Here is a 21,932-nt window from a genome sequence, read left to right as displayed (position 1 = left end):
TCAACACACAAGCATTTCTCAATGGGCCTCTCAGCTTACTTTATTTCCAGCCCATTTTCCCTTTTTTGCTCGTTGCCACCCATACCCTCTCCCCTTCCCCGAAGATGTCTTCCTGGGTCCCTCCCTTACGTGGGCCACTCTCTTGTCAGCACTTAAAGCTGTTGGCCCCACCAGCTTGAAGGGTGACGCTCACTCTGAACCCCAGAAGGCCTTCTCTCCTACCTCCTCTCTACCCCTCCAGATCGTGTCTTCCTGAAGCCGGACATTCCCAGTACAACTCCTCCCTCCTACCACGGGTCCCTTCTCTCTCGCACTTCCCTTCCCGCCACGCTGACAGACTTCCTCATTCCCTCATGGCTTCCACTTCCTCAAAACTCAGCCTAGAACTTGGACTCCTTCCGTGCCACCTGCCCAGGAGCCTGGGAAGAGACATGTCCCCAGGGCTCCTGCCCCCAGCCCTGTGCCAGCACCTATCACACTGCATTGTGAATGTTTGACTGATGGGTCTTTCCTGGAGACTGGAGGCTTCCTGAGGGCAGAACCATGCCTGGCTCCCTTGTACTTCATCCCTTGATGAATGGGGAAATACAAGGGAACCAGGCATGGTTCTGCCCGCAGGTCCCCTTCCTTCCCAGGCCCAGCAACAGAGACACAAGGAAATCAGCTGACCGCAGTCACATGATCACCCAAAGCCCTCAGACCAGAAGCTAGTTTCTGAATTCCTTATTTGGGACGATGGCAAAAAAAATAAATAAATAAAAATCTACACATGTGTAAACTCCCTCGCGGGGAGAAGAAAAAACAAACAAACAAAAAAAAACAATTTAATGTACACATTTCTCCCACTAAGGAGTTTCTACATCCCATCAAATTTAGCCAGTTTTGGGGCGCCTGGGTGGCTCAGTGGGTTAAAGCCTCTGCCTTTGACTCAGGTCATGATCCCAGGGTCCTGGGATTGAGTCCCGCATCAGGCTCTCTGCTCAGCAGGGAGCCTGCTTCCCTTCCTCTCTCTCTGCCTGCCTCTCTGCCTACTTGTGATCTCTGTCAAATAAATAAATAAAATCTTTAAAAAAAAAAAAAATACCTCTAGCCAGTTTCGCCGCTGCTGTGGCGGGCATGCTCTCCTGGCTCTGATGAATGATCCGAGCCCCCAGCACACACCCCAGAGCTGGGCTGATGCTGTCCTCACTCACCCCGCCCGGGACCTTCACCTCAGCCCTTCACCTTAGCACGTGAGAAGTGGGAGTCTGAATCAGACAGATCTGAATTCAGTCTAGGCTCTGCAGTTCTTAGGGAAATTCTTTATCGTCACTAAGCCTGTTTCCTCCTCTATGAATGGGACTAAGAATCATAGCCAAGTCTTCGTGGAGGGTGTAGATTCAAAGGGATGAAATCTGCAAAATACCAGCTCATTGCAAGCCCCCAGAGACCAGCTATCATTCTCGCCTCCCCCACGTTTCCTCTATAGTCCTTTTATACACTCCTGAACTCAGATCTATGTTTGAGTCTTAACTCTATGTAACTTTGGGAAATTTTTCTTTTTTTAATATTTTATTTATTTATTAGAGAGATGGAGAGAGACCACAAGTAGGCAGAGCAGCAGGCAGAGGGAGAGGGAGAGGCAGGCTCTCCACTGAGCAGACAGCCCGATGCGGGGCTCGATCCCAGGACTCTGGGATCAAGACTCAAGCTGAAGGCAGCCGCTCAACCGACTGAGCCACCCAGGCGCCCCCACTGGGAAATTTTTCTTCAGGGAAATATTACTAGGAGCAACCTCACCAAGCCATTGTGGAAATTAAATGAGTTAATACACAAAAAGCCCTTAGCACAGTGCCCAGTACCTAGTACATACTCAATAAACATCAGCTCGAGCCAGCAGCATTTGAAAGCCTTATTTGAAGATGCCTAGGAAACAGAAAATTCCCCAGCCTGTCTCCCCAGCTAAGAGAGCCCCTCATGGGGATTGGAGAAGAACATACGCATTCACCCAAGCAGGAACGGGATGTCCTTTTTTCCCTTGCACTAGACTTTTTTTTATCCCATCTGGAACACCCTGAACCCCTGTGGCCCATGGACCCCAAATCAGAGAAGGCCAAAAGGGAAAAACAATGAGGCCTGCTGGCATTTGGGCCCCCACCTATCAGGGACACCAGATCATAAACACATGCTGACCCCAGGGCCTTGGACGTCCCAGCGGGAGGCTGCTCTCAGCAGGGTGCTGCCCTGGGGACTTGACCCACCTCCACACCAGGGTGCTGTTCCCGTATCTCCAGGAGGCTCTGGGCAACCCTTAGACAACTCCTCCTCCCTCCCTGTCTGATGCTGCTCGTAAAACACTTCTTTCTCAGCCCACAGTAACTGCCCCAGGACGGCCAGCGCGTTCTCTCTGGAGCTCTGTGCTAGCACTTGACACGGTACTCAGACGCCTCACCCAAGTGACCGGTCAGGCCGGGCAGTTCCACCAGAAATCAACAATTCCATTTTTAAAAACCGCATACCCTATACTTAGAATCCTATTTGGAAAAACAACTTTCATCCGTGATATGTGCAAACTCAAAGGTAATAATCAAAATCATCTTGGGATATTGTGACAGGGTAAAAATAAAACCTCTCCTTATAAAGAATTCAAAACAACGCATTTCTGTCATCCCGAGAAAGAAATAAAGCCGGGGGTCAATGAGCCTCCAATGTCTCCCCTCTACCCTCTACACTTTTCACAGTGATTCTCAAGCCGCACTGACGGTTACCCACAGCGAGAAATGCTTCGTGTTTGACCCAGTTCGCACGTGCCTGTGTACGTGCCCAGGACATAAAAGTTTCATGCAACAACGTTCATGCTTCCTGAACGTCATCCGTTCTGATAGTTTTCAATCTATTTTTTCACGGTGTGCATGACCTATGAAATTGATTTCATGACCCTTAATGAGTGATGATCCAGTTTAAAAGAAAATACACTTGGAGAAATTCAAGACAACCCATCCCAGAGTGGAGGGGCAATGAGGTGTGAGGTCCAAGCTTAGAAAATGGGCTGGCACCCCGTGTGGCTCAGAGGGAGGTCAGCTATGCGAAGGTCAGATCGCCTTCCTGGCAGCTGGGTGACCGAGGGCAGGGCATTCCCACGCCCCTATGCCTACCTGGATTAAGGCTCTCTGTAAGGGGCGCCTGGATGGCTCAGTGGGTTAAAGCCTCTGCCTTCAGCTCAGGCCCTGATCCCAGGGTCCTGGGATGGAGCCCCACATCAGGATCTCTGCTCAGCGGGGAGTCTGCTTCCTCCTCTCTCTCTGCCTGCCTCTCTGCCTACTTGTGATCTCTGTCTGTCAAATAAATAAATAAATAATCTTTAAAAAGGAAAAAAAGACCAACATAATTTAAAAAAAAAAAAAAGGCTCTCTGTAAGCGATGCCCTGATATTGGCAAGATGAATCAGTGAATCTGGATGGCAACTAAATCAGTTCTGTGAAGGACGAGGGAAACCCCACAGGCTTACTGATGACCAAGAAGGTACAGTTTGGAACCTCTAAGAGCGATCGGGAAGCATGCAGGGGCTTCCGCAGTGCCTCCCCTAGGCCCTCTTCCCACCTCGAGGGCCAAGACACTCGCTCCCCAGCTGCCGGCAGTGTTCACGGCTAGTGCTCGCACCTCCCTGGGAGTCCCCTGCTTGAAGACGGAAGCTGCCTTGCCCAAGGTCATGCCACCTTCCCAACAGCAGCCCACCGTCAGTGTCCACTTGGTGCAGATCCCCACTGCCCTGGTTCTGAAGGCCCAGCCCAGCTCCAGCCACAGGACCAGCTTTGGCCTCTGTTACAACTACTGCATCGCAAGTGCAACCAGCCCCCTACACGGCTTCCCTCCATCCCTCACGCGTGTCGTGCCCCAGGACTACTCCTCCAATAAGCTCCGTGTGTGCTGATCTTCATCTTTTAAGACAAAGCAGAGTCCCACGAAGAGAACTGAGTGAGAATGATGACTTCAGGACATTGGCCAAGGGGATTTTTGAGACTTTTTTTTCCCCCAGAACGTACGTTCGATGAGCAATCCCACGTCTTGGCGCACCATGTCTCATCCAATCCACACGGTGCCCTGGAAGGTAGGCTCTGTAGCCTCACCTTCATTCCACAGATGAGAAACCAAAGATCAAAGAGGCTAAGAAAGGTGCCCAGGGCCCCACATGTGCTCAGTGGAGGAGCGGACATCTGACCCCATGGCCTTGACTTCCTCCCACTCCACCATGGCCCTATAATCACGGTCGCCACCCTGGATCACGCAAATTCACTCTCATGTCTGTCTCTTTGAGGATCTCCCCCACCTCCATGGGCAGGGACCTCATGTTCTGAATCTCAAGCTCTTAGTGCAGTGCCAAGTACACTGCAGGAAACGACGGGTGGTAACGGTAGTAATGGCGGTAGTACTCAGTAGTGGTGTCAGTAGTAATGGCGGTAGCATTCAGTAGTGATGGTGGTAGTATTCAGTTGTAATGGCGGTGGTGATGGTAGCGATGGTGGCAGTATTCAGTAGTGACGGGGTACTGATGGTAGTGATGGCAGCAGGAGTCAGGATTTCACGTGCACCGAGCCCTGCGCTGTGCCCTGTGTACAAGAGCGTTTCACGCGGCCCCACCGCGGCCCCATGATGCAGGTCCTCACATTAGGCAGAAGCAGTAAGCACTCACTCGGGACCTGCCGCAGGCGCAAGGGCCGTTGAGCCGACACACACCGCACAGGGGCAGGTTTTACAGGGCTAAGCAGTCAGGAGGGCCGCCCTGAAATTGGTCTGGTAGGTTCCCCAAAATGCCGGCCACGCTTTGCAGCTTCTCCCATTAAGAGGAAGTCTATTTCCTCCTCTGTTTCCTCCTTTATTTCTGAGATGGGCTTGTGGCTTGCTTTCCCTGGCAGAATATGTCACAAGTGACACTGTGACAAGCTCTGAGCTCCAAGGGTAGGCTTCCAGAGGCCCTGCAGCCTCTGCCTTGGGACTGGGAATGTGGTCACCTCCATGGGACTGGGAATGCGGTCACCTCCATGCGAACGAGCACAGGCTGGAAGATGAGAGACCCACCCCCGCCACCAGATGTCCCGGTGTCCCAGGCATCTTAGCTGTGGCCCCAGATGTGTGAGCCCAGCCAAGAAAAGCTAACCCTGCTCAGACCAGAAGGACCGCCCAGCTGAGCCCAGCCCAAATGACTGATCCACAGGAAGAGCTAAAAAAAAAAAAAAAAAAAAAAGATAGTTCTTTTATGGCACTAAGGTTTCAGGTGGTTTTTCACACAGAACAGGTAATTGGTTTACTAGGTGTCCAAATAGCCACCAGCAGAACCGCCGAAGGACTCTTCCATAGCAGAGACAAACTAATAAGCAAAAGGAAAGGACTGGGTGGGGTGCCTGGGTGGCTCCGTCGGTTAAGCATCTGCCTTTGGCTCAGGTCATGATCCCAGGATCCTGGGATGGAGCCTGACATTGGACTCCCTGCTCTGTAGAGAATCTGCTTTTCCCTCTGCCTCTGCCCCCTGCTTGTTCTCTCTCTCAAATAAAGAAAGAACTGGGCGATCCTACTTGTGACTCAAATACAAGTATTTGTGATGTCCGCTGGCAACCAGGAGAGCCAAGAATTCTGACCGGCTGGGAAACCGAAACTTCTGACAAGAGCCAGCCCGTTCTAATACCTAAAAACAAAAGGAGCACTTCTCCATTTCCCTCTTTGTAACAAAATGGACCATGCTCTCTGCGGAACATACCCTCCTATGTTTGATAAGATAAAGAGGTCTAGAGTTTTACATCTGTTTTCCTAAAGTCACATGTGTTTTTCCGAAGTCAACCTGTAGGTGATTCTGGTCAGGATGTTCTGTGTGCGGTCGTTCACCTGCCTGGTCTGGGCTGTGAGACAGAAAGAAATCCCTTTCCGTCAAGCACAGAGACTTTAAGGCTTATCTGTTATAGCAGCTTTGACAGATTGTTACTAATACCTTAACTAGTATAGACTTTCTTAAATGCAAGCCCTACGAAGAGTTTATGAGCTCAAGTTTCCCGGGTATTAACAGAACTCAATTATTTGATGGGAAATTTGTCAGAGAGCCCTGGCTTCCTTGTTCTACAGTTTGCAACCGACAGGCAACATTGAAAGAAGAAGCAGATGTCCCCCTGAGAAGGCAAACGGCACCATCCCTCAATGGGTGACTCCAGAAGGTGCCGGTCTCCCATACGGATTTCACTTCTGTCCATAAAACTGAAAAAGTCCCAAGTGACATTTTTGAGGTTCAGCCTCGGTGACTTACACTTGCTTTTTAAATGTTCTATTAAAGTATATAGTAGGGTCGCCTGGTTGGGTCAGGCAGTTAGGCGTCTGCCTTTGACTCAGGCCATGATCCCAGGGTCCTGGGATTGAGTCCAGCGTTGGGCTTCCTGCTCAGTGGGGAGCCTGCTTCTTCCTCCTCCCCCTCTCCACTGCTCATGATCTCTTTTACTCTCTCTCTCTCAAATAAATAAAATCCTTAAAAAATAATAAAATGCAAGGGCACCTAGGTGGCTCAGTGGGTTAAGCCGCTGCCTTCGGCTCAGGTCATGATCTCGGGGTCCCAGGATCGAGTCCCGCATCGGGCTCTCTGCTCAGCAGGGAGCCTGCTTCCTCCTCTCTCTCTCTCTGCCTGCCTCTCTGCCTACTTGTGATCTCTCTCTGTCAAATAAATAAAAATCTTTAAAAAAATAAAATAAAATAAAATAAAATGCGGTATACTAACAGAAAAATGGGTACGAGTATACAGCTCAAAAAAATGTCACAACCTGAACACACCCAAGCAACCAGCACCCAGACCAAGAAACAAAATTACCAGCATTCTAGCAGCTTCCCTCAGTCCCCCCAAGGTAATCACCATCTTAACCTCTATAATTAGTCTCACCTGCTCCTCAACATCCAGGAGATGGAATCATATAGAAGGTATCGTGTCTGGCTTTTTTAGTTCCCATTGTGCTTGGGAGAGTCATCTATGTTATTATGTAGCTGTAGGATGTTCCTTTTCATTGCTGTGTGATATTCCATTGTGTATCCGCCGTCCTGCGGATAGGCAACTGAGGTGGCTTCCTGAATATATTATGTGAGAGGACATTCTTTTCACTCCAGTCCATGAGGGTCCCAATGAACAAAGGCAGGGACGCAAGTGGAGGGACTGTTTATTTTCACAGAGAAACGTGTGCCCCAAACCACAACTATGACATTCACTTACTTCTGAAAATCACTTCAACAGGCTCTAACAAGGGCAATTTGGGGAGGGGGTAGTTCAAACAAAAATGATCAGAGCCTGTAAATTAGAAAGAGATACACTCTTTATGAAAATCATAGATCAAGCCATAGAAAACTCCCACCAAAACCCAGATCAGATGACTCGCTCTCTAGAGTCATTTCTCCCCTATGCTATTCATTCATTTGATAGGTATTTATTGAGTACATCCTACAAGCCAGATTTGGAGCTGGGTACTTCAGAAAAAAACAGGAAACGAGACAGATGTGGCCCCCTAGTCTGATGAAACTGACACTCTGGTGGCAAAGATTAAAGACTCAAACAGATAATTATAAAATGTAAAACTGACAAAGGGTTTTGTACAATGGGGAACCTGATATGGAAAATCAGGGAAGGCTTCTCTGAAGAAGTGACACTGAGCTTAAGTTCTGTAGAAGCAGGAGGCAAGTTGGGGAAGAGAAGGGAGAAGAGCATTTGAACAATTTGAAGACAGAGCACATGCAAATGCCCTGGGGTGGGCAAAAGTAGGTCGCGATTGAGGAAGACCAGTTGGGTCTTCAGCGAAAAAGTGAAAAGTGAGTAAAAGGGAGGTATAAGCCAGGTTCATGAGGACCCAGGACAGACAAAGATTTATAACTCATGTTAAAAGATTATGGACTTGGGGCACCTGGGTAGCTCAGTCGGTTGAGCATCCAACTCTTGATTTTGGTTCAGGTCATGATCTCCGGGTCATGGGACTGGGTCCCCCAATGGGATTCCACTCTCAGCATGGAGTCTGCTTAAGATTCTCTCCCTCTCCCTCTGCCTGCTTGTGCATTCTCTCTCTCTCTCTCAAATAAGTAAATAAATCTTAAACGAAAAAAAGAGAGAGAGAGAGAGAGATTCTGGACTTAATCCTGAGAAGAACAGAAAATCCAGCCATCCAAAGATAATATTTAACTGAAGTACAAAGAAGTCCTTCCCCACTCTATATACCAATCCTACTGCCTTAAGTGCACTGTTTGGCCCAGATAGAATTATCGATACTCCCAACCATAAAATTTTGCCACACACATATTAAAAAAACAAAAAGATAGCTATCAAAATTCCCCTTTGCACCACTGCCAAAATTCTAAATAATAACCCCCACCTTTAGGGAAGGACGGAACATCTTCAGAATAGGGCTCGCTCATTAAAAATCACCAGCCCCACCATCACAAGGCAAAAGACACTCCTGCAGGCTTCACCCTCGACCTTCACCCACACTCTTTGGCAGCTTCTTCCTCAACCCAAAAGAGCACGTAAACATTCCATCTGGAGGATGAAGGGAACTCAAAATTGAAAAAGTGAAATGGTCAGAAATCTATTTAAAGTTGAAATGCCATCAACACATTTTCCAAATGAAGACAGCAGATGGGACCATCACAGATCTCGATTCAGCTCTGGAGGTTTCCCACGAATTAAAGCATGGAAAGCCAGGGAACTGTTGCGCAGGAAACACTGTTGTTCGCCCGTGTTTCCCTCCCAGCTCTGACCCCAGCTCAGAGTTTCTGGCTCAGACACATTGTAAGTTGCACCTAAGGCAGCTGCCTTCCCTACGCGAACACATTCACTCTTACACCAAGTCCTTGATTCAGGAGCACTGCCCTTGCCTCGCCGACAGGATTACAGAGTCAGGACCAGACAGCGCCCAGCCGGAGGAATAACGGAAAAAGCTGTTATTTATCAAGGGCTCCCCGCATGTCAGGCAAGGCGCTAAGGAAACACTTGGCGCGTGCCCTACAAACGAGATCCGATTACTTCCTTTCCCCTTTAAAGAAACAAAAGTTCGGAGTTGAAGTCCGAGGCTCAAGGCTCCGTAACGAGAAGCCAAGATATGAACCAATGCCTTTCTGTCTCCAAAGCACAAATTCTTTGCCGCCCCCCCACCCCCGCCGTGCAGCATGTGCTCAATTAACACGTGCTGGATAAGTGACAGCAGCAGAGACGGAGAGAGAGGGAGTGGGAGGATTCCTTTCAGAGGAAAAATCATTTCCATGGCCCTCTCCGCCTCAGGATGCAGTGAAGAGAGATATCCCTATTGTTAGAACCGTAAAAATAGCCCAGCAACCACCTCCCAAAATAGAACAATCAACGATATGACTGACACGAAAATTCAAATGCCTCTTTTACGATGTGAAAAATAGCAGCGGCCCTTCCGTGCTCGGGAGACACCCCCCCACTGCTTCTAAATGGTCATTTGGGTTTCTGGTCCCTGCCCTCCAACCCCACAAGCCTGGGATTCCGGGATCTGAGTCCCGGCAATCACGGGTTCAAATGTACTTCACGCTCCTCTTTTTCAAACATTTGGCCACGTCACTCACCCTCACACATCCCGCCTTAAAACAACGACAACAAGCGCTTCCTAGTCACTGTCCTGCCTTCACAAGGTCCAAGCCCTCCTAGATGACGTTTAGCTCCAAGCGCCACCACCGCCCCCTTGCGCACCCTCCTTCCTGTTTCCAGCATGAGCCCTGTTCTCTCCTCCGTGTCTCAACTGGAGCTGTCCTCTGCCTGAAACACCCTCCCCGGCCCCCAGCCTCCTGTCAATCTGGGAACTCCTACTCCTGCTGGAAGATTGTTCCCAAATGTCATCTCCTCTGTGGAAGCTTCTCCACCCCTCCCAGGAGTAAGGAGGCCATCCCACACCTCCCTGACGAGCCGGAACTAACTCGCCATGTGCCCGTCTCCCCGCAAAAGACCAGGAAGCTCTTCAAGGGCTAGGATCTTAGTTCTCTTCAAAGCGCATATCGCAACCTGACCTTAGACGTTGTGTTTCTTCTAAGGTATTTGTTAATGGCTGTTCTCCTCCTCCCAGAATGGAAACTCCATGAAGGCAGGGACTCTGTCTGGTTCACCGCTCTGGTTCCAGTGCCTAAAACAGTGCCTGATCCATGGTAGGCACTCAATGAATGGACAGATGGACAGAGAGCTAGATGGATGGGGGAAGGGGTTGATGGTTGGGTGAATGAATGGATGGATGAATGGATAATGGAGAGAAAAATGGCTGAGTGGATAGCTGAATGGATCGGTGGGTCAGTGCGTACACAGAGGACAGATGGTAGAATCATGTTTCACCAGCCCAAGGTCATAGAGTCATGGAGACAGAGCAGGATTTGAAATCAAGTCTGTCTGATTTTTGAGCCTGCCCTCGCAATTCAGTTTATACTGTGTATCTAGAAACCCAAAGTCCGGTCACTGGGCAGTGGCAAGATGAAAGAAGAAAGAGTCTAGAATTCCCCCTCTGCCCTCTGTCCCCCACGAAGAAGGTGGTTATTGTTGAGCTAAGTTAATTTCCATCTACTTAGCAAATGCCAAGACTCCTGGTCCAGGTGCAAGTTCCCCTTTTGACTCGGTAGGGAGCGCAACGTTGTGCCTGGGGCCTGAGGGAAAAGCAGACCTCCAGGAGACAGAGACAAGCAGGACAAAGGACAATGAAAAGGTATCAGCCCACAATAACTGTTGTAATATTAACAGGTTGACACTCCTGAACAAAAGTTCTCGTCTCTTCCCAACCCTGCCAGAGCCTGATGGCAGCATCATGGTGTCTTTCAATTCTCTGCTACATCGAGCTTTCTTCCAACATCAACCATTTCCAGCAAAGACAATGAACTCTGCTCTATCCACAAGAAGAAATAACCAGTACAAAATGAGGCCCAGAGAGAGAGCAGGAGAAAGGGGAGGAGGAGATGGTTTATGGGTAGAAACTAACACGTCCTTCTATTCTCAAAATCGCCTCTAGTTCTCTCATAATAAAAAAGTAAAGAACACTTACTAAGCGCCTGAATTTGTGTTAGAGAGGCGTTAAAGACATGTTACAACCAAACGGAGACTTTCTCCTTGACGAAATCCGAAAGACAGGAGAGGAATGACAGAGGGTCGTTCTCTGTATGTGATTCAACAGGGCTTTACTGTGACACTACTTACAAATGATCTTCCAAACGAGAGAAAACACTGCCAAAGCCCAAGAAGGAACAGCTGTAGAATGTCAGCCCCAGACGGAGGGTAAGGAAGGTATGTGCGAGGCAGTGTCCTGAGCCCCTAAACACGGACTTTCAGCTCAGATGACAAGCTGCGCTCTGTCTTTTCATTTACTCTCAACCCGTCGGCACAGACTGGCTCCTCCACCTCTGAAATGGACTGACTTGTCTGCTGTAAGGGGGAACTCAAAACGCAGCCCCCACACAAAGAGAAAGCTGGCTCATTCGCTGAGTTACTAGCTAAGAGGAGATGAAATTCTCTGTCGAACTGAGAGAGAAGCCACCTTAAAGTAACGATCTAGTCCTACCAAATAGTCATCTCACTTGGGACCTCGGCACAAGGAAAGATTCATCCTCTCTACGGAACATCACAGAGATAAGATTTCTGTGACTCTTTATCTAGGATATGAGCAGCTTCTCAATTTTTTAGCTCTGGTTCCCTGGCAACTCAGACTTTCTCCAATTACTTCAGAGGATGGGAAGCTATTTGCCTTTTGTTTTCGGTGTTTGATTCTCAAGATCGAAGAACTGCCAACTCTACCCCAATGCTTGCATCCCTTTATAAATTCTCATAGCACCCCTCACATTTCCTCCAAAGCACGTCTTGAGAGTGTGCTTAAATACTGAGGCAACAATTCATAGAATATCTTCTCTCCCTGTTACCTGGGAAGCCCCAGTATATAAGATCTTCTCAATCTCATCCACCCAGTGTATCCCCGTCCGTTAAAATAGTTCCTCACACCCAGAACTCAACGAGTGAATACTTTTTGGAAGGATGAATGGATTTACGGAATGATGGATGGAGTAGCAAATATGTAAATTTCCTACCAGATTTTCAAGAACCCATCACATCTCCAAATGCCACATGTGAGGACCATGGATTTCGGATACTCTATAAAAAGGCCAATAATCTACCTATATAACATCACATAATTTCAACAGAGAGATAGGAGGAGTCAAGTCAAAGAATTTATGATACTAAATCAGATGCCAAAAGTGATAAGAGACCAAGTTCTTGAATGTATCAGTCAGACAGGATGAACTTTTCAGCTGATCCCTCTACCCACCCAAGAATCCAACGGACTGCAAAGTCAAAAGCCCGGAGCCAGAACTAACTGGGTTTTAAACTGTACCCGGTAATTTAATCACCTGAATATTCTCAAAACCGGGACCTACCAGTGTAGTTACATACGAGTGTATTTATACACATGTGTGAGCACGAGCAGAGACAGAAACAGAAAGCTAGGCAGAAAAAGAAAGAAAGAATGGTGAGGGGCTCCAGGAACAAGAATATGTATACATTGTTTTAAACCTTTGGTTCATCCTCTGACCAATAACTCTCCTTTCCTGACCCAAGTACACCATAAATGTGTTGTATATGGTTCTGGACAATACCTTGGCAGCATTGCTAGTGTTCAGAAATACCATGTTTTTAAAATTAGTTTATAAGAACGTGTGTGTCTCCTATCCACTACATTTCCAAAGGTCGTATTTTCCGTATTTACTTAGAAAAGTATTCTGTTGCCCAGTGACAGAGCTTCCAGCTTGCCCTGAGACCTCGTATAGCTCCAGAGGAATTTACTGCTGCCTCTCCAACACATCAGCCCTCCTTTTTAAGATCCAGCAATTAACTCACCTAAAGATTTTTATTTCATTTGGGACTTTGGGCCTGAAATCCCACGTCAGGTGGAAAAAATAAAAGTCAAAACATCAAATGCCAAGTCCAAAAAGCCTCTGCCTTTTATCCACATAGAACCCTCAGGACACATTCCGAAACAGCTCAGAGGTGAGTGGAGTTTGACTCCCAGTCCTCTGGGATCTGCTTCTGGGAAGAGAGGAAAATGAAATCAGAGAAGCAAACTCCAGAAGTCTGCAACCTGACTTAGTGACTGCCTCTTTATGATTTTACTGAGAAAGCTCAACCTGAAAATATATTGTAAGTTGCCAGGAAAAACTGTGCCAAAAATAAAATTAACTTTGGATACAGCTTTGATTGTGGTTTTTGTTTGTTTTTTGTTTTGTTTTGTTTATTTTATTTTATTTATTTTATTTTATTTCATTTCATTTTATTTTTAGAGGGGGAGAAAGAGAGAGGGTGGGTGGGGAGGAACAGAGGGAGAAGGAGAGACCCTAAAGCAGGCTCCACGCCCAGCACAGAGCCCAATGCCCCACTTGATCTTCCAACACTGAGATCATAACCTGAGTTGAAATGAAGAGTCAGACACTTAACCAAGTGAGCCACCCAGGCGTCTCAACATTTGGGGTTATTAAAGAATACCTTCAATTAAAAAGTTAAAAAACATGTTTTCTGATCTACACAGGAAAGGGAAGAGCTGGTTTACTCATTATAATCATCCCTGCTAGAGCTTCATAGTCAGAAAACTAGTATGCTGGGGTTTTTCTAGACTGTCCCTGAGAAGTTGAGATCTTTCTCACAAGGAAAGGGTGAGAAAAGACAATCTGAATGAGCCTGGCTGGCTGGGCCCAGATGCTGAGCAGTGCACACACTGGTGTTACCCAAAGTCTATGAAGAAACACACCTGAGAGGAAAACCTACCTAAATACACGAAAGCAGCCTAGTCATTCAATGACTTCCAAAATGAACTCTGTCCCACTTTGACAGTTTCCTACCATGAATCAAGTAATAATGATCATCTCACTTAGAGTCACGGATACTGACTGTGGATATGTCTCTCACACTTTGGCGCTCACCATAACCCTATGAGATAGTTAGGTACTAATAGCTCCCATTTTACAGATCAGGAAACTGAGACCACTACAGATGACCTACCCGTAGCTTACAGGGCAAGTAGATGGCAGAGTAGAGATTCAAACGCAGTTCTATCGGACACCGACCCCATGCTCTGAATTCTGAATCTCTAGATTTTATTGCCTCCCTATTCCTACTGAAGTTGACTTCCTTTAAAAGAAAAAGTTCTTCTCTCTGCCAAACTGAAAAGTTTCCTGGGGTAAGAGTCTAATTCCAGGGACGCCTGGGTGGCTCAGTTGTTAAGCGTCTGCCTTCGGCTCAGGTCATGGTCCCAGGGTCTTGGGATTGAGCCCCACATCGGGCTCTCTGCTCAGCAGGAAGCCTGCTTCTCCCTTTCCCACTCCCCCTGCTTGTGCTCCCTCTCTCGCTGTGTGTCTCTCTGTCAAATAAATAAATAAAATCTTTAAAAAAAAAAGTCTCATTCCACCCAAAGGCTTGTCTTCATTACAACTAGGTTCTAGGGTCCTTTAAAGAATACCATAGAGAAAAGATTGCCTTGCTTCTCTGAGGGGTCCTACTTCTCATCCAGAATTTAGTCAATTTCATAATAGGGATCCTCAACCCCAGTGCCCATCACCAGAAAAATACTTTTTTTTTTTAAAGGTTTTATTTATTTATTTATTTATTTATTTGAAAGAGAGACACACACAGGACAAACAGGGGTGGGGGGAGAGAAAAGAAGAACTAGACTCCCCATTGAGCACAGAGCTGAATGCAAGACTCCAGCTCAGAACCCCAAGACCATGACCTGAGCGGAAGGCAGATGCTCAACTGACTGAGCCACCCAGGTGCCCCATCAGAGACAGTCTTAAACTACCTCATAGAGAGTGGTTTTATAGACAATAGAGTAATAACCAAAGGAGAGAAAACCTATGGCAGTCAACCTAGAATGTTGTGCTCTAGCAGTACAAAAGCAAAGAAATCTATTCTTAGGCACACAGAAATCCCTGGGTTCCCATGGCTGATAGACTTCCCATCTTTCTCCCTCAACCCATCCTTGCATCCCCAATTCCCATGACAACACAAAGGAGGCTGGATGTGTTCCCTGCCTTAGAATCATCCTATGGACCTCCTCCCCAAGGATGGCACAGACTATGTCCCCTCTCCCTTTCAACTTTTTTTCTGTAAGATTTACTTGAGAGAGAGTGCGCCCGAGTGCAGTGGGGAGGGGCAGAGGGCCAGGGAGAGAGAGAGTCTTAAGCAGACCCCACACTGAGCATAAGCTGAACACAGGGCTCGATCCTATGACCCAGAGATCATGACCTGAGCTGAAATCAAGAGTCTAATGATCAATGGACTTCACGACCCAAGTGCTCCTCCTCTTCTACTTCAAACGAAACACCCCCCCCTACACACACACACACCCTAACTTGTAGCCAAGAACATGGTTATCTGAAATTAACATTACAGGGTCCACGCACCCCTGTGTAGCAAGGGGCGGGTGCGTGATTAAGTTGTAGCTCCTGGCGTCTAGGCAGAAATATCTTGCAGCAACTTCCAGAAGTGACAGGGAGCATATGGCCTTGGCCTTTCTTTTACCATTTCCCCCTTCCCGGTGCCAGAAATGTGATGTGCTGCCCGGATAGTCCAGCATCCTTCTCGGACCATGAGATAAGGGTCACTCCTGCATGGTGGAGCAGAAAACTGAAAGGAACTAAGACCCTGGGCTCTGGACCACTGACGGAGGTGGGAGACCATAACCTTACCTATTCTCTGTGAACTGTGGATCCCATTTTAATCAGGTGCACTTCTTTTTAAGATTTATTTATTTATTTGGGACACAGTGAGAGTACACGTACACGTGGCAGGGGAGGGTTAGAGGGAGAAGAGAGAGAATCTTAAGCGGCCTCTATACCCAGCATGGAGTCCGACATCGGGGCTGATCTCATCACCCTTAGATCATGACCTGAGTTGAAACCAAGAGTCAAACCTTTAACCGACTGAGCCATCCAGGTGATCCTACTCAGCAACTTTTTTAAGTAGGTATTGTTATTAGGCCCATTTTATGGACAAGGAATCTGAGCTAACCAGGATGGCTGGGAAGTCTCAAAGCCAGGATTCAAACCCACAGTGACCTACCCCTGGCTTGTACAGATGTCTGCTACCCCACACTGCCTCTCAGGGAGAGAAGACAAAGAAAGGGGATTTAAAAAAAAAAAAAAAAGTACTACCTCTAAAGTTGCTTAAATTTGATTAAAAACTTAAATTCTGCTGTACTCTCACTACACCAGAAAATTCCTACCACTTTCCAGGCTTTGAAAAACAGGATCTCCTGCCATCACCTACACATTCCAGAGTGCCTAAATCCCCAGGCAAGAGTAAGTGCTGAGCAGGAGGGAAGGAAAGCAGCAGCAAAAATGTTCAAACTCACCCCTGACCCCAGCAAGCCACAGAGACAGAAACTGATTCATGAAAGTGAAAGGTAACCTCAGAGAACATCTATACATTCCAGCATGAAGACACCACTGGTATCTAGGAACAATCCAACTGTTTGCAACGGGGTTCTAAGCTGTTGCCACTTTCAAGGGATTTGGGCAGACCTGAAACTAATGTAACAGTGTATGTTAATGATCCTTCAGGTTCAAGTCCTCAGGTGCAGAGCGCAAGCCTGGGGCTCCTCCCCATCTGGGTAAGAGAGGCTGGTCTTCAGGGTTCACTGGATGGGCCAAGTCCTCCCTGGATCGCAGGTGAGGGAGGGAACCCGCCACAAGTCTCAGAAGACAGCAGTGCCACACAGCAAGCATCCTGTGCGGCCGACAATGCCACCCACACCCACCAGGGATCATTTGACTTCTCCCAGGAGGGGGGAATGCTACACCAAAACAGACCCAGCTAAGTCACGTCTCTGACTCTTGAACGCTTAATGCTTTCTTCTCCTGATCAGACCCAGCAGCCCAGGACAGCACACGTGCGCCCACGACACACCCCAGAAATGAGACATTTTCCACCAAACTCAACCACACCTTGCCAAAAATTGGGGAGAAAACAAACAAACAAACTCTCCAGGACTGAAGCTGCAAACTCAAATGCCTACAGGAGCCAGACCGGAGGGAAGCAGGCCCAGCCAGTTGAGGACTGGGATGAAAGGGTGAGTGCGTGCCCCGGCTATGAAAATAGCTCCGAAAGATTGCTGCAACAAGAAAGTGGGACCAAATCTCTGCAAACTTGAAGCTGGAGGAAATTCAGGTATCTATGTAAAATCTCCCAGTTCTAAACGTTGACATCAAATTCAAAAAATGTTTGACAGCCTAAGGGCTGAACAAGTCCACAGGTAATCTGACCCTGGAGAGTGGCGACCAGAGCTGGCCAAGGCCACCTTACCCATGTTTAAGTCACCACTAGGTTGGACCTCTCTGGCTGGGGTCAAGGATCTCAAAGCAGGTGTGAGGACCCAGGTAGCCAATCACTTGGAGTCCTTCCTAGATGCAGCCAGAAGCTAGAAAAGGCAAATTTAAACTAGCGTCTGAGAGGCACCCCATCTGGAAAGACCTCTTGCAGAGAGGGAGGAGGCCCGGGGGACAAGCACAGTCCCCTTTCAAGGGGATGCACCATATGCAGACACAGCAGCCACCTGTGGAGACTTCTGTGAAGCAGGGGAGGAAGCAGACCCTTACTCTGTGAGATGAGGAAAGGTAAGTAAGAAGGAATTGAGGAGGGGTCCTCCCAAAAGTGACCCCTGGGCGCGCGTCCTCCAGAAGCAAGACTGGCCAAGCAGTTTAGGCTCGGGAGACGGGATCTGACTCTTCTGCTGCTGGGAAAGAAGGAAGGGTGCATGCCCCTCCTTGGCAGGTAGGGCCTCTGGCTCCACCCACCTTTCCCGGATGGCGCATCACTACCCCCATATACACACACCCCTTCAAAGGGCCTTTGTGTGGTGGTGCTCTCCCAGCTTGGTAGGTCACTCTGACAAATGTGATTCCTTCGCTCTCTGCCTAATTCAGTCACTTCTAGAAAGTCTTTTTCACCATCCCTTCCCAGAAAGGTCATTCCCAGAGCGCCACAGCCTACCTTGGCACTGGAATCCCTGCTTCCCGAAGCCCCTGCAAAGACAGAAAGAGGCACGTCAGGCAGCCGGAGGGGCCCAGCCACCAGCCAGTTTCCCCACATCACCCCCCTTCCCCGGCCCCTCTACCCCAGGTGCAACCTCCTAGCCACAGGCGGGTGCCCAAGAGTCTTCCGCCTTTGGGGGAAGGGGCAGCTGGGAGGTCTGCTGTAACCTCCACCTCCCCACAAAAGGCAGGAAAAAGGAGGCTACGACCACCAGGTGGCGGGATGGGGGGGAGCGTTTCCGTCGCGGGGAGTTGGTGGGGGGGGAGGTAGCAGGCGGGAGATGTGCCCACAGAGATGCCCGAGTACCTTCGGGGAAAGAGAAGAGTTAAAGGGATGAGAGAGACCCTGCGGCGGTGGTGTTTCCCGGGGAGCTGGGAAGCAGAAGGCTCCCCAAGCCTAGAGGGACGGGGTGAGAGCTGGGGGAGAAAAGTCCCCGCCGTGATGAGAGGGGGAAACTGAGCAGTGCAAAGGGGAACCCTGGCCCGCAGGGAAGCGCAGTAAGAGAGGACCCAGGGCGCCACGGCGGGAGACACGGAAGGGGAGGAAAGGATGCCCCACGCCCGCAGGGAGATAGAGAGGACACCCAGGGCGCTGCCCCCGGAAAGGAGGGGAGGGGGTGCGGGCACCGCGAGCCCGGAAGGAGGCGGGGAGACGGGGAACCCCGGGCGAGCGGGCACTCGAGGCGCTGCCCTCCCGGGAAGGGACACAGCCACCCCATGCTCCCGGCAGGTGGAGAACCGGCCCGCTCCGCGGCCCCGGGGCGCTCCCGAGGCGGCCGGGAGGAGAGCGGGAAGGAGGCGCCCCGCGGCCGGCCGTCTGGGGCCGGGGAGGAGGAAGCCGCAGACTGTGCAGCCGGGCGTCCGGAGCGGGGAGCAGGGGGACGCGGGGTCGGCCGGCGCTCGTCCCCCGCCTCGGGGGCGCAGAGAGGGGGCTCGGCGCGCGGCGCTGCCCTCGGGGCCCCGGAAAGGTGCCCTGCGCCGGCGCGCTCTCACCAGATGAAGTCGGTGCAGTGGCTGCAGAAGGTGGGCTGCTTGAAGAAGCGGGCGGTGAATTTGTGGTTCTTCACCTCGTGCACGTTCTTCTGCCGGAGGGCGCCTTTGCGGGCGAAGCGCACGGTGCTCTCCTCGCCCTCGCTCGGCGGCGGCCCCGCAGCCGGGTCAGCCATCTTGCGCGCGGGGAGCGGGAGCCGAAAGGTGTCCGCCCCGGGGCCGCGGGACCGCGGGGTGCGGGCCCGGGAAGCGCGCGAGGAGGCGGCCGCCGCTGCCGCCCGGGGCCGCAGGCGCTTCCCCTGCGCCGGCTCTGGCCGCCGCGGCGCGCGGAGCTGGGGCTGTCACTCGCCCAGCTGCCGCCGCTCGTCCAGCTGCGCTTGGCACCGCTGGCCCCAGCTGCGGGGGAGGGAGGCGGAGCCCCGGGCAGGGCCCGCCTCCTTCATTTGCATCGCGCCCAGGCCCCGCCCAGCGCCGCCAGCTGCTTTACATATTGGCGCCCCGAGGCTGCCGGCCTGCTAGCGAAGTGTTCAGAGCCGCAGCGTTGCGGCGCGGGGACTGCAGCCTGCGATCGTCAGACCTGAGCCTCGCCCCCTACCCGCTCCTGGGGCCCGGGGTTACATTAAGGGGGTGAGCACCTGGGGTGTGACCCGCGGGGGAGCCCGGAGCGGAAGGACCGACGGGGACTAGGGGGTGGGGAGGGTGGCAAGGGTGGGCGCGATGGATTCCACCCGGCCTCTGCAGAGACTGGTACCCAACCACCCCGCATCCATTCCATTGGTCATTCTGCACGCGTCTCTGGGAGGGATGGGCTCCCGCTGTCACTCATTCGGAAAGGCCTGTGGCTCCACACACTTACACACACATACGCACACACGTACTGCAGAGGTAGGGGAGGAGCAATCTTATTTTATATATCGATAGAGAGAGAGAAGCAATTCTTGGCTTTGCTTGCCCAACCATTTAGAATTGAACTCTCTACCTTCTGTCCATCCCCTCCCCAAAGAGACTCACTTTCCTCAACTGTAAGACGGGGCGGATGAGGACCCATCTTCACAAATCCTGGTCATATTTGTGCACCATCTGAAAGAAAAGAAAAAGAAAAAAAAAGTCTGTCTGGTTTCTGAGTTTGAATAGGAAAAGATATCTACAGTAGTAGGAAAATTTCTCCAGATGCTGCCACCTGCCCAAAACATCTGCATCTGAAGCCTTCTTTTATTTGTTAAAGACAGATTAACAAATATACGAGAGATGCTAGAGACACACCAACATCCGAGTGGGACGCTCTCCTGGGGTGGAATCCCAAGGATGGAAAGGCAACCAAAAAATGGTAATTGTCTACATGAGTAGATATTGCAGTGTGATTTAGTGCTCTGTCTATGCAGTGTCTCAACACCTGTCCCCCTCCCCATGGGAACTACGTTCCTCTGGGAACATGGCACTGCATTAGGCTATGCACTCCTTCACTAGACCTAGGTTCTGAGAGCAGGCACTGCTCACCATTGTGCCATCAGAGCCACGCTCCATGCCCGACCCCTCCTCAAAGTTCAGGAAACATTAGTTGAATGAGTAAGTGATTATGTGAATAAGTGAGTGAATGAAAGCTTCAGGGACATTGCCTCTTCCTGCTCACTGTGTCCTGTAGGTATGCAGTAATAGGAATCATCAACTGCTAGATAGGTGTCCTGTGTACTTGCACCGTCCTGCTCAGTCCTTGCAACAACACCTCTGTGTAAGTCCCAAATTTTCCTGATGGGTAAGGACGGTGAGGCTCAGCGCGATGAAGATACACACCTAAAGTCATACTGTTGTTGAATGGAGGTTAGGTCAGCCTAAGTGCAAAGCATATTGATGATAAAGGCATGAAGGGGAGCAGGGTGGGGGTGAACCAGCTACACTGAACTTCTGCCTAATGAAGCTCAGGTCCCACCATGACGATTTCGCCTGGAAGCTACCGAGTGGTAAGTCATTATTAGGCTGCATGTGGAGAGCAATGGCTGTGACAATAGAATGTCCCTCTGCCGCACAGTAATTCAAAGGTAAGGAAGAAAAAATAGCATTCACTTCTAAGGTTGACATGTTTTGGAAATTGGACGTGCCTGTCTATTATTAGTCCTTGAAGAGGCCCCTTCGTCAACCAGGGACGCTTGGGAAAACATCCCGGGAGACAGTGCTGCTGAAGCAGATTTCCTTTGAACGGAGGAGCTGGTGGCTTGCAGCCCACATCCTGCCTTTTGAACGAAGGGCTCTGGGTGACTTTGCTCTGTAACAACAAACAGGACCTCATGGGGCCGAGCCTGGAGATGCAAGGGCTGGTGGATCCCAAAGAAACACTGGATTCCTGGAGGGGCTGCCCCACCTGAGGATAAGGGAACACAGTTCCCATTGCTCCCAGTTCCCTAGAGCAGGGGTCTCAAACTGGTAGCCCCTTGGATGTTTTTGGGTGGGGTTTTGTGTGTGTGTGTCTGTGTGTGTGTGTGTGGTGTTTTTTGGTTGGTTTTTTTCTTTGGTTTTTTTTTTTTTTAGCCAGCCAATTTTTTTTTGTTCATATTTGGTAGAATTTCACCTAAATATACAGATTCTGACTTCTCTAGGAAACAAGATACGGTTACATGGACCCTACCTTCCTCCATTCACTCATGCTTTTATTCATTCACTGAGCAATGAATTTATTGAGCACCTGCTACGTGCTATTCCACACATTGTTGGATAAAACAGACAGAAGGCCCGGCCTTCATGGAACTTACCGTCTAATGGGGAAGACAGACAATAACCTAATAAACTAACAGATCCTTACTAGGTGGTGTAGAGATCGATGCCATAAGGAACAATAAAGCATCAGAAAGGAATGGAAAGTGACAGCAGCCGGAGAAATCCTTTCTGATCAAGGGATGTCTGAG

The 21,932-nt window shown here is 49.7% G+C and overlaps 2 protein-coding genes across 4 annotated transcripts in view; both read right to left on the bottom strand.

Moving 5' to 3' along the window:
- PRKCB (protein kinase C beta) overlaps positions 1–19,402 on the bottom strand; it is a 324,117-nt gene extending 304,715 nt beyond the window's left edge. The window contains exons 1-2 of one of the 3 annotated variants that reach the window (XM_032326950.1): positions 19,039–19,402; positions 18,005–18,036 (exon numbers count right to left, since the gene is read on the bottom strand). In XM_032326950.1, coding sequence (XP_032182841.1) covers positions 18,005–18,036; positions 19,039–19,211 — 205 coding nt within the window. In that variant the 5' untranslated portion in view covers positions 19,212–19,402. The remainder of the gene's footprint in view (positions 1–18,004; positions 18,037–19,038) is intronic. The other 2 variants (XM_032326949.1, XM_032326948.1) reach the window with 2 other exon arrangements.
- Positions 19,403–19,550: 148 nt separating this feature from the next.
- The window catches only part of CHP2 (calcineurin like EF-hand protein 2), a 72,065-nt gene continuing 69,683 nt past the window's right edge, over positions 19,551–21,932 (bottom strand). The window contains exon 8 of the mRNA XM_032326953.1: positions 19,551–20,115. The gene's annotated coding sequence lies outside the window, so the exon portion shown is untranslated. The remainder of the gene's footprint in view (positions 20,116–21,932) is intronic.

Source organism: Mustela erminea, chromosome 20 (genome assembly GCF_009829155.1).
Source record: "Mustela erminea isolate mMusErm1 chromosome 20, mMusErm1.Pri, whole genome shotgun sequence".
In the NCBI taxonomy this organism is placed as follows: domain Eukaryota; kingdom Metazoa; phylum Chordata; class Mammalia; order Carnivora; family Mustelidae; genus Mustela; species Mustela erminea.
This window is presented reverse-complemented; position numbering and strand designations above follow the sequence as displayed.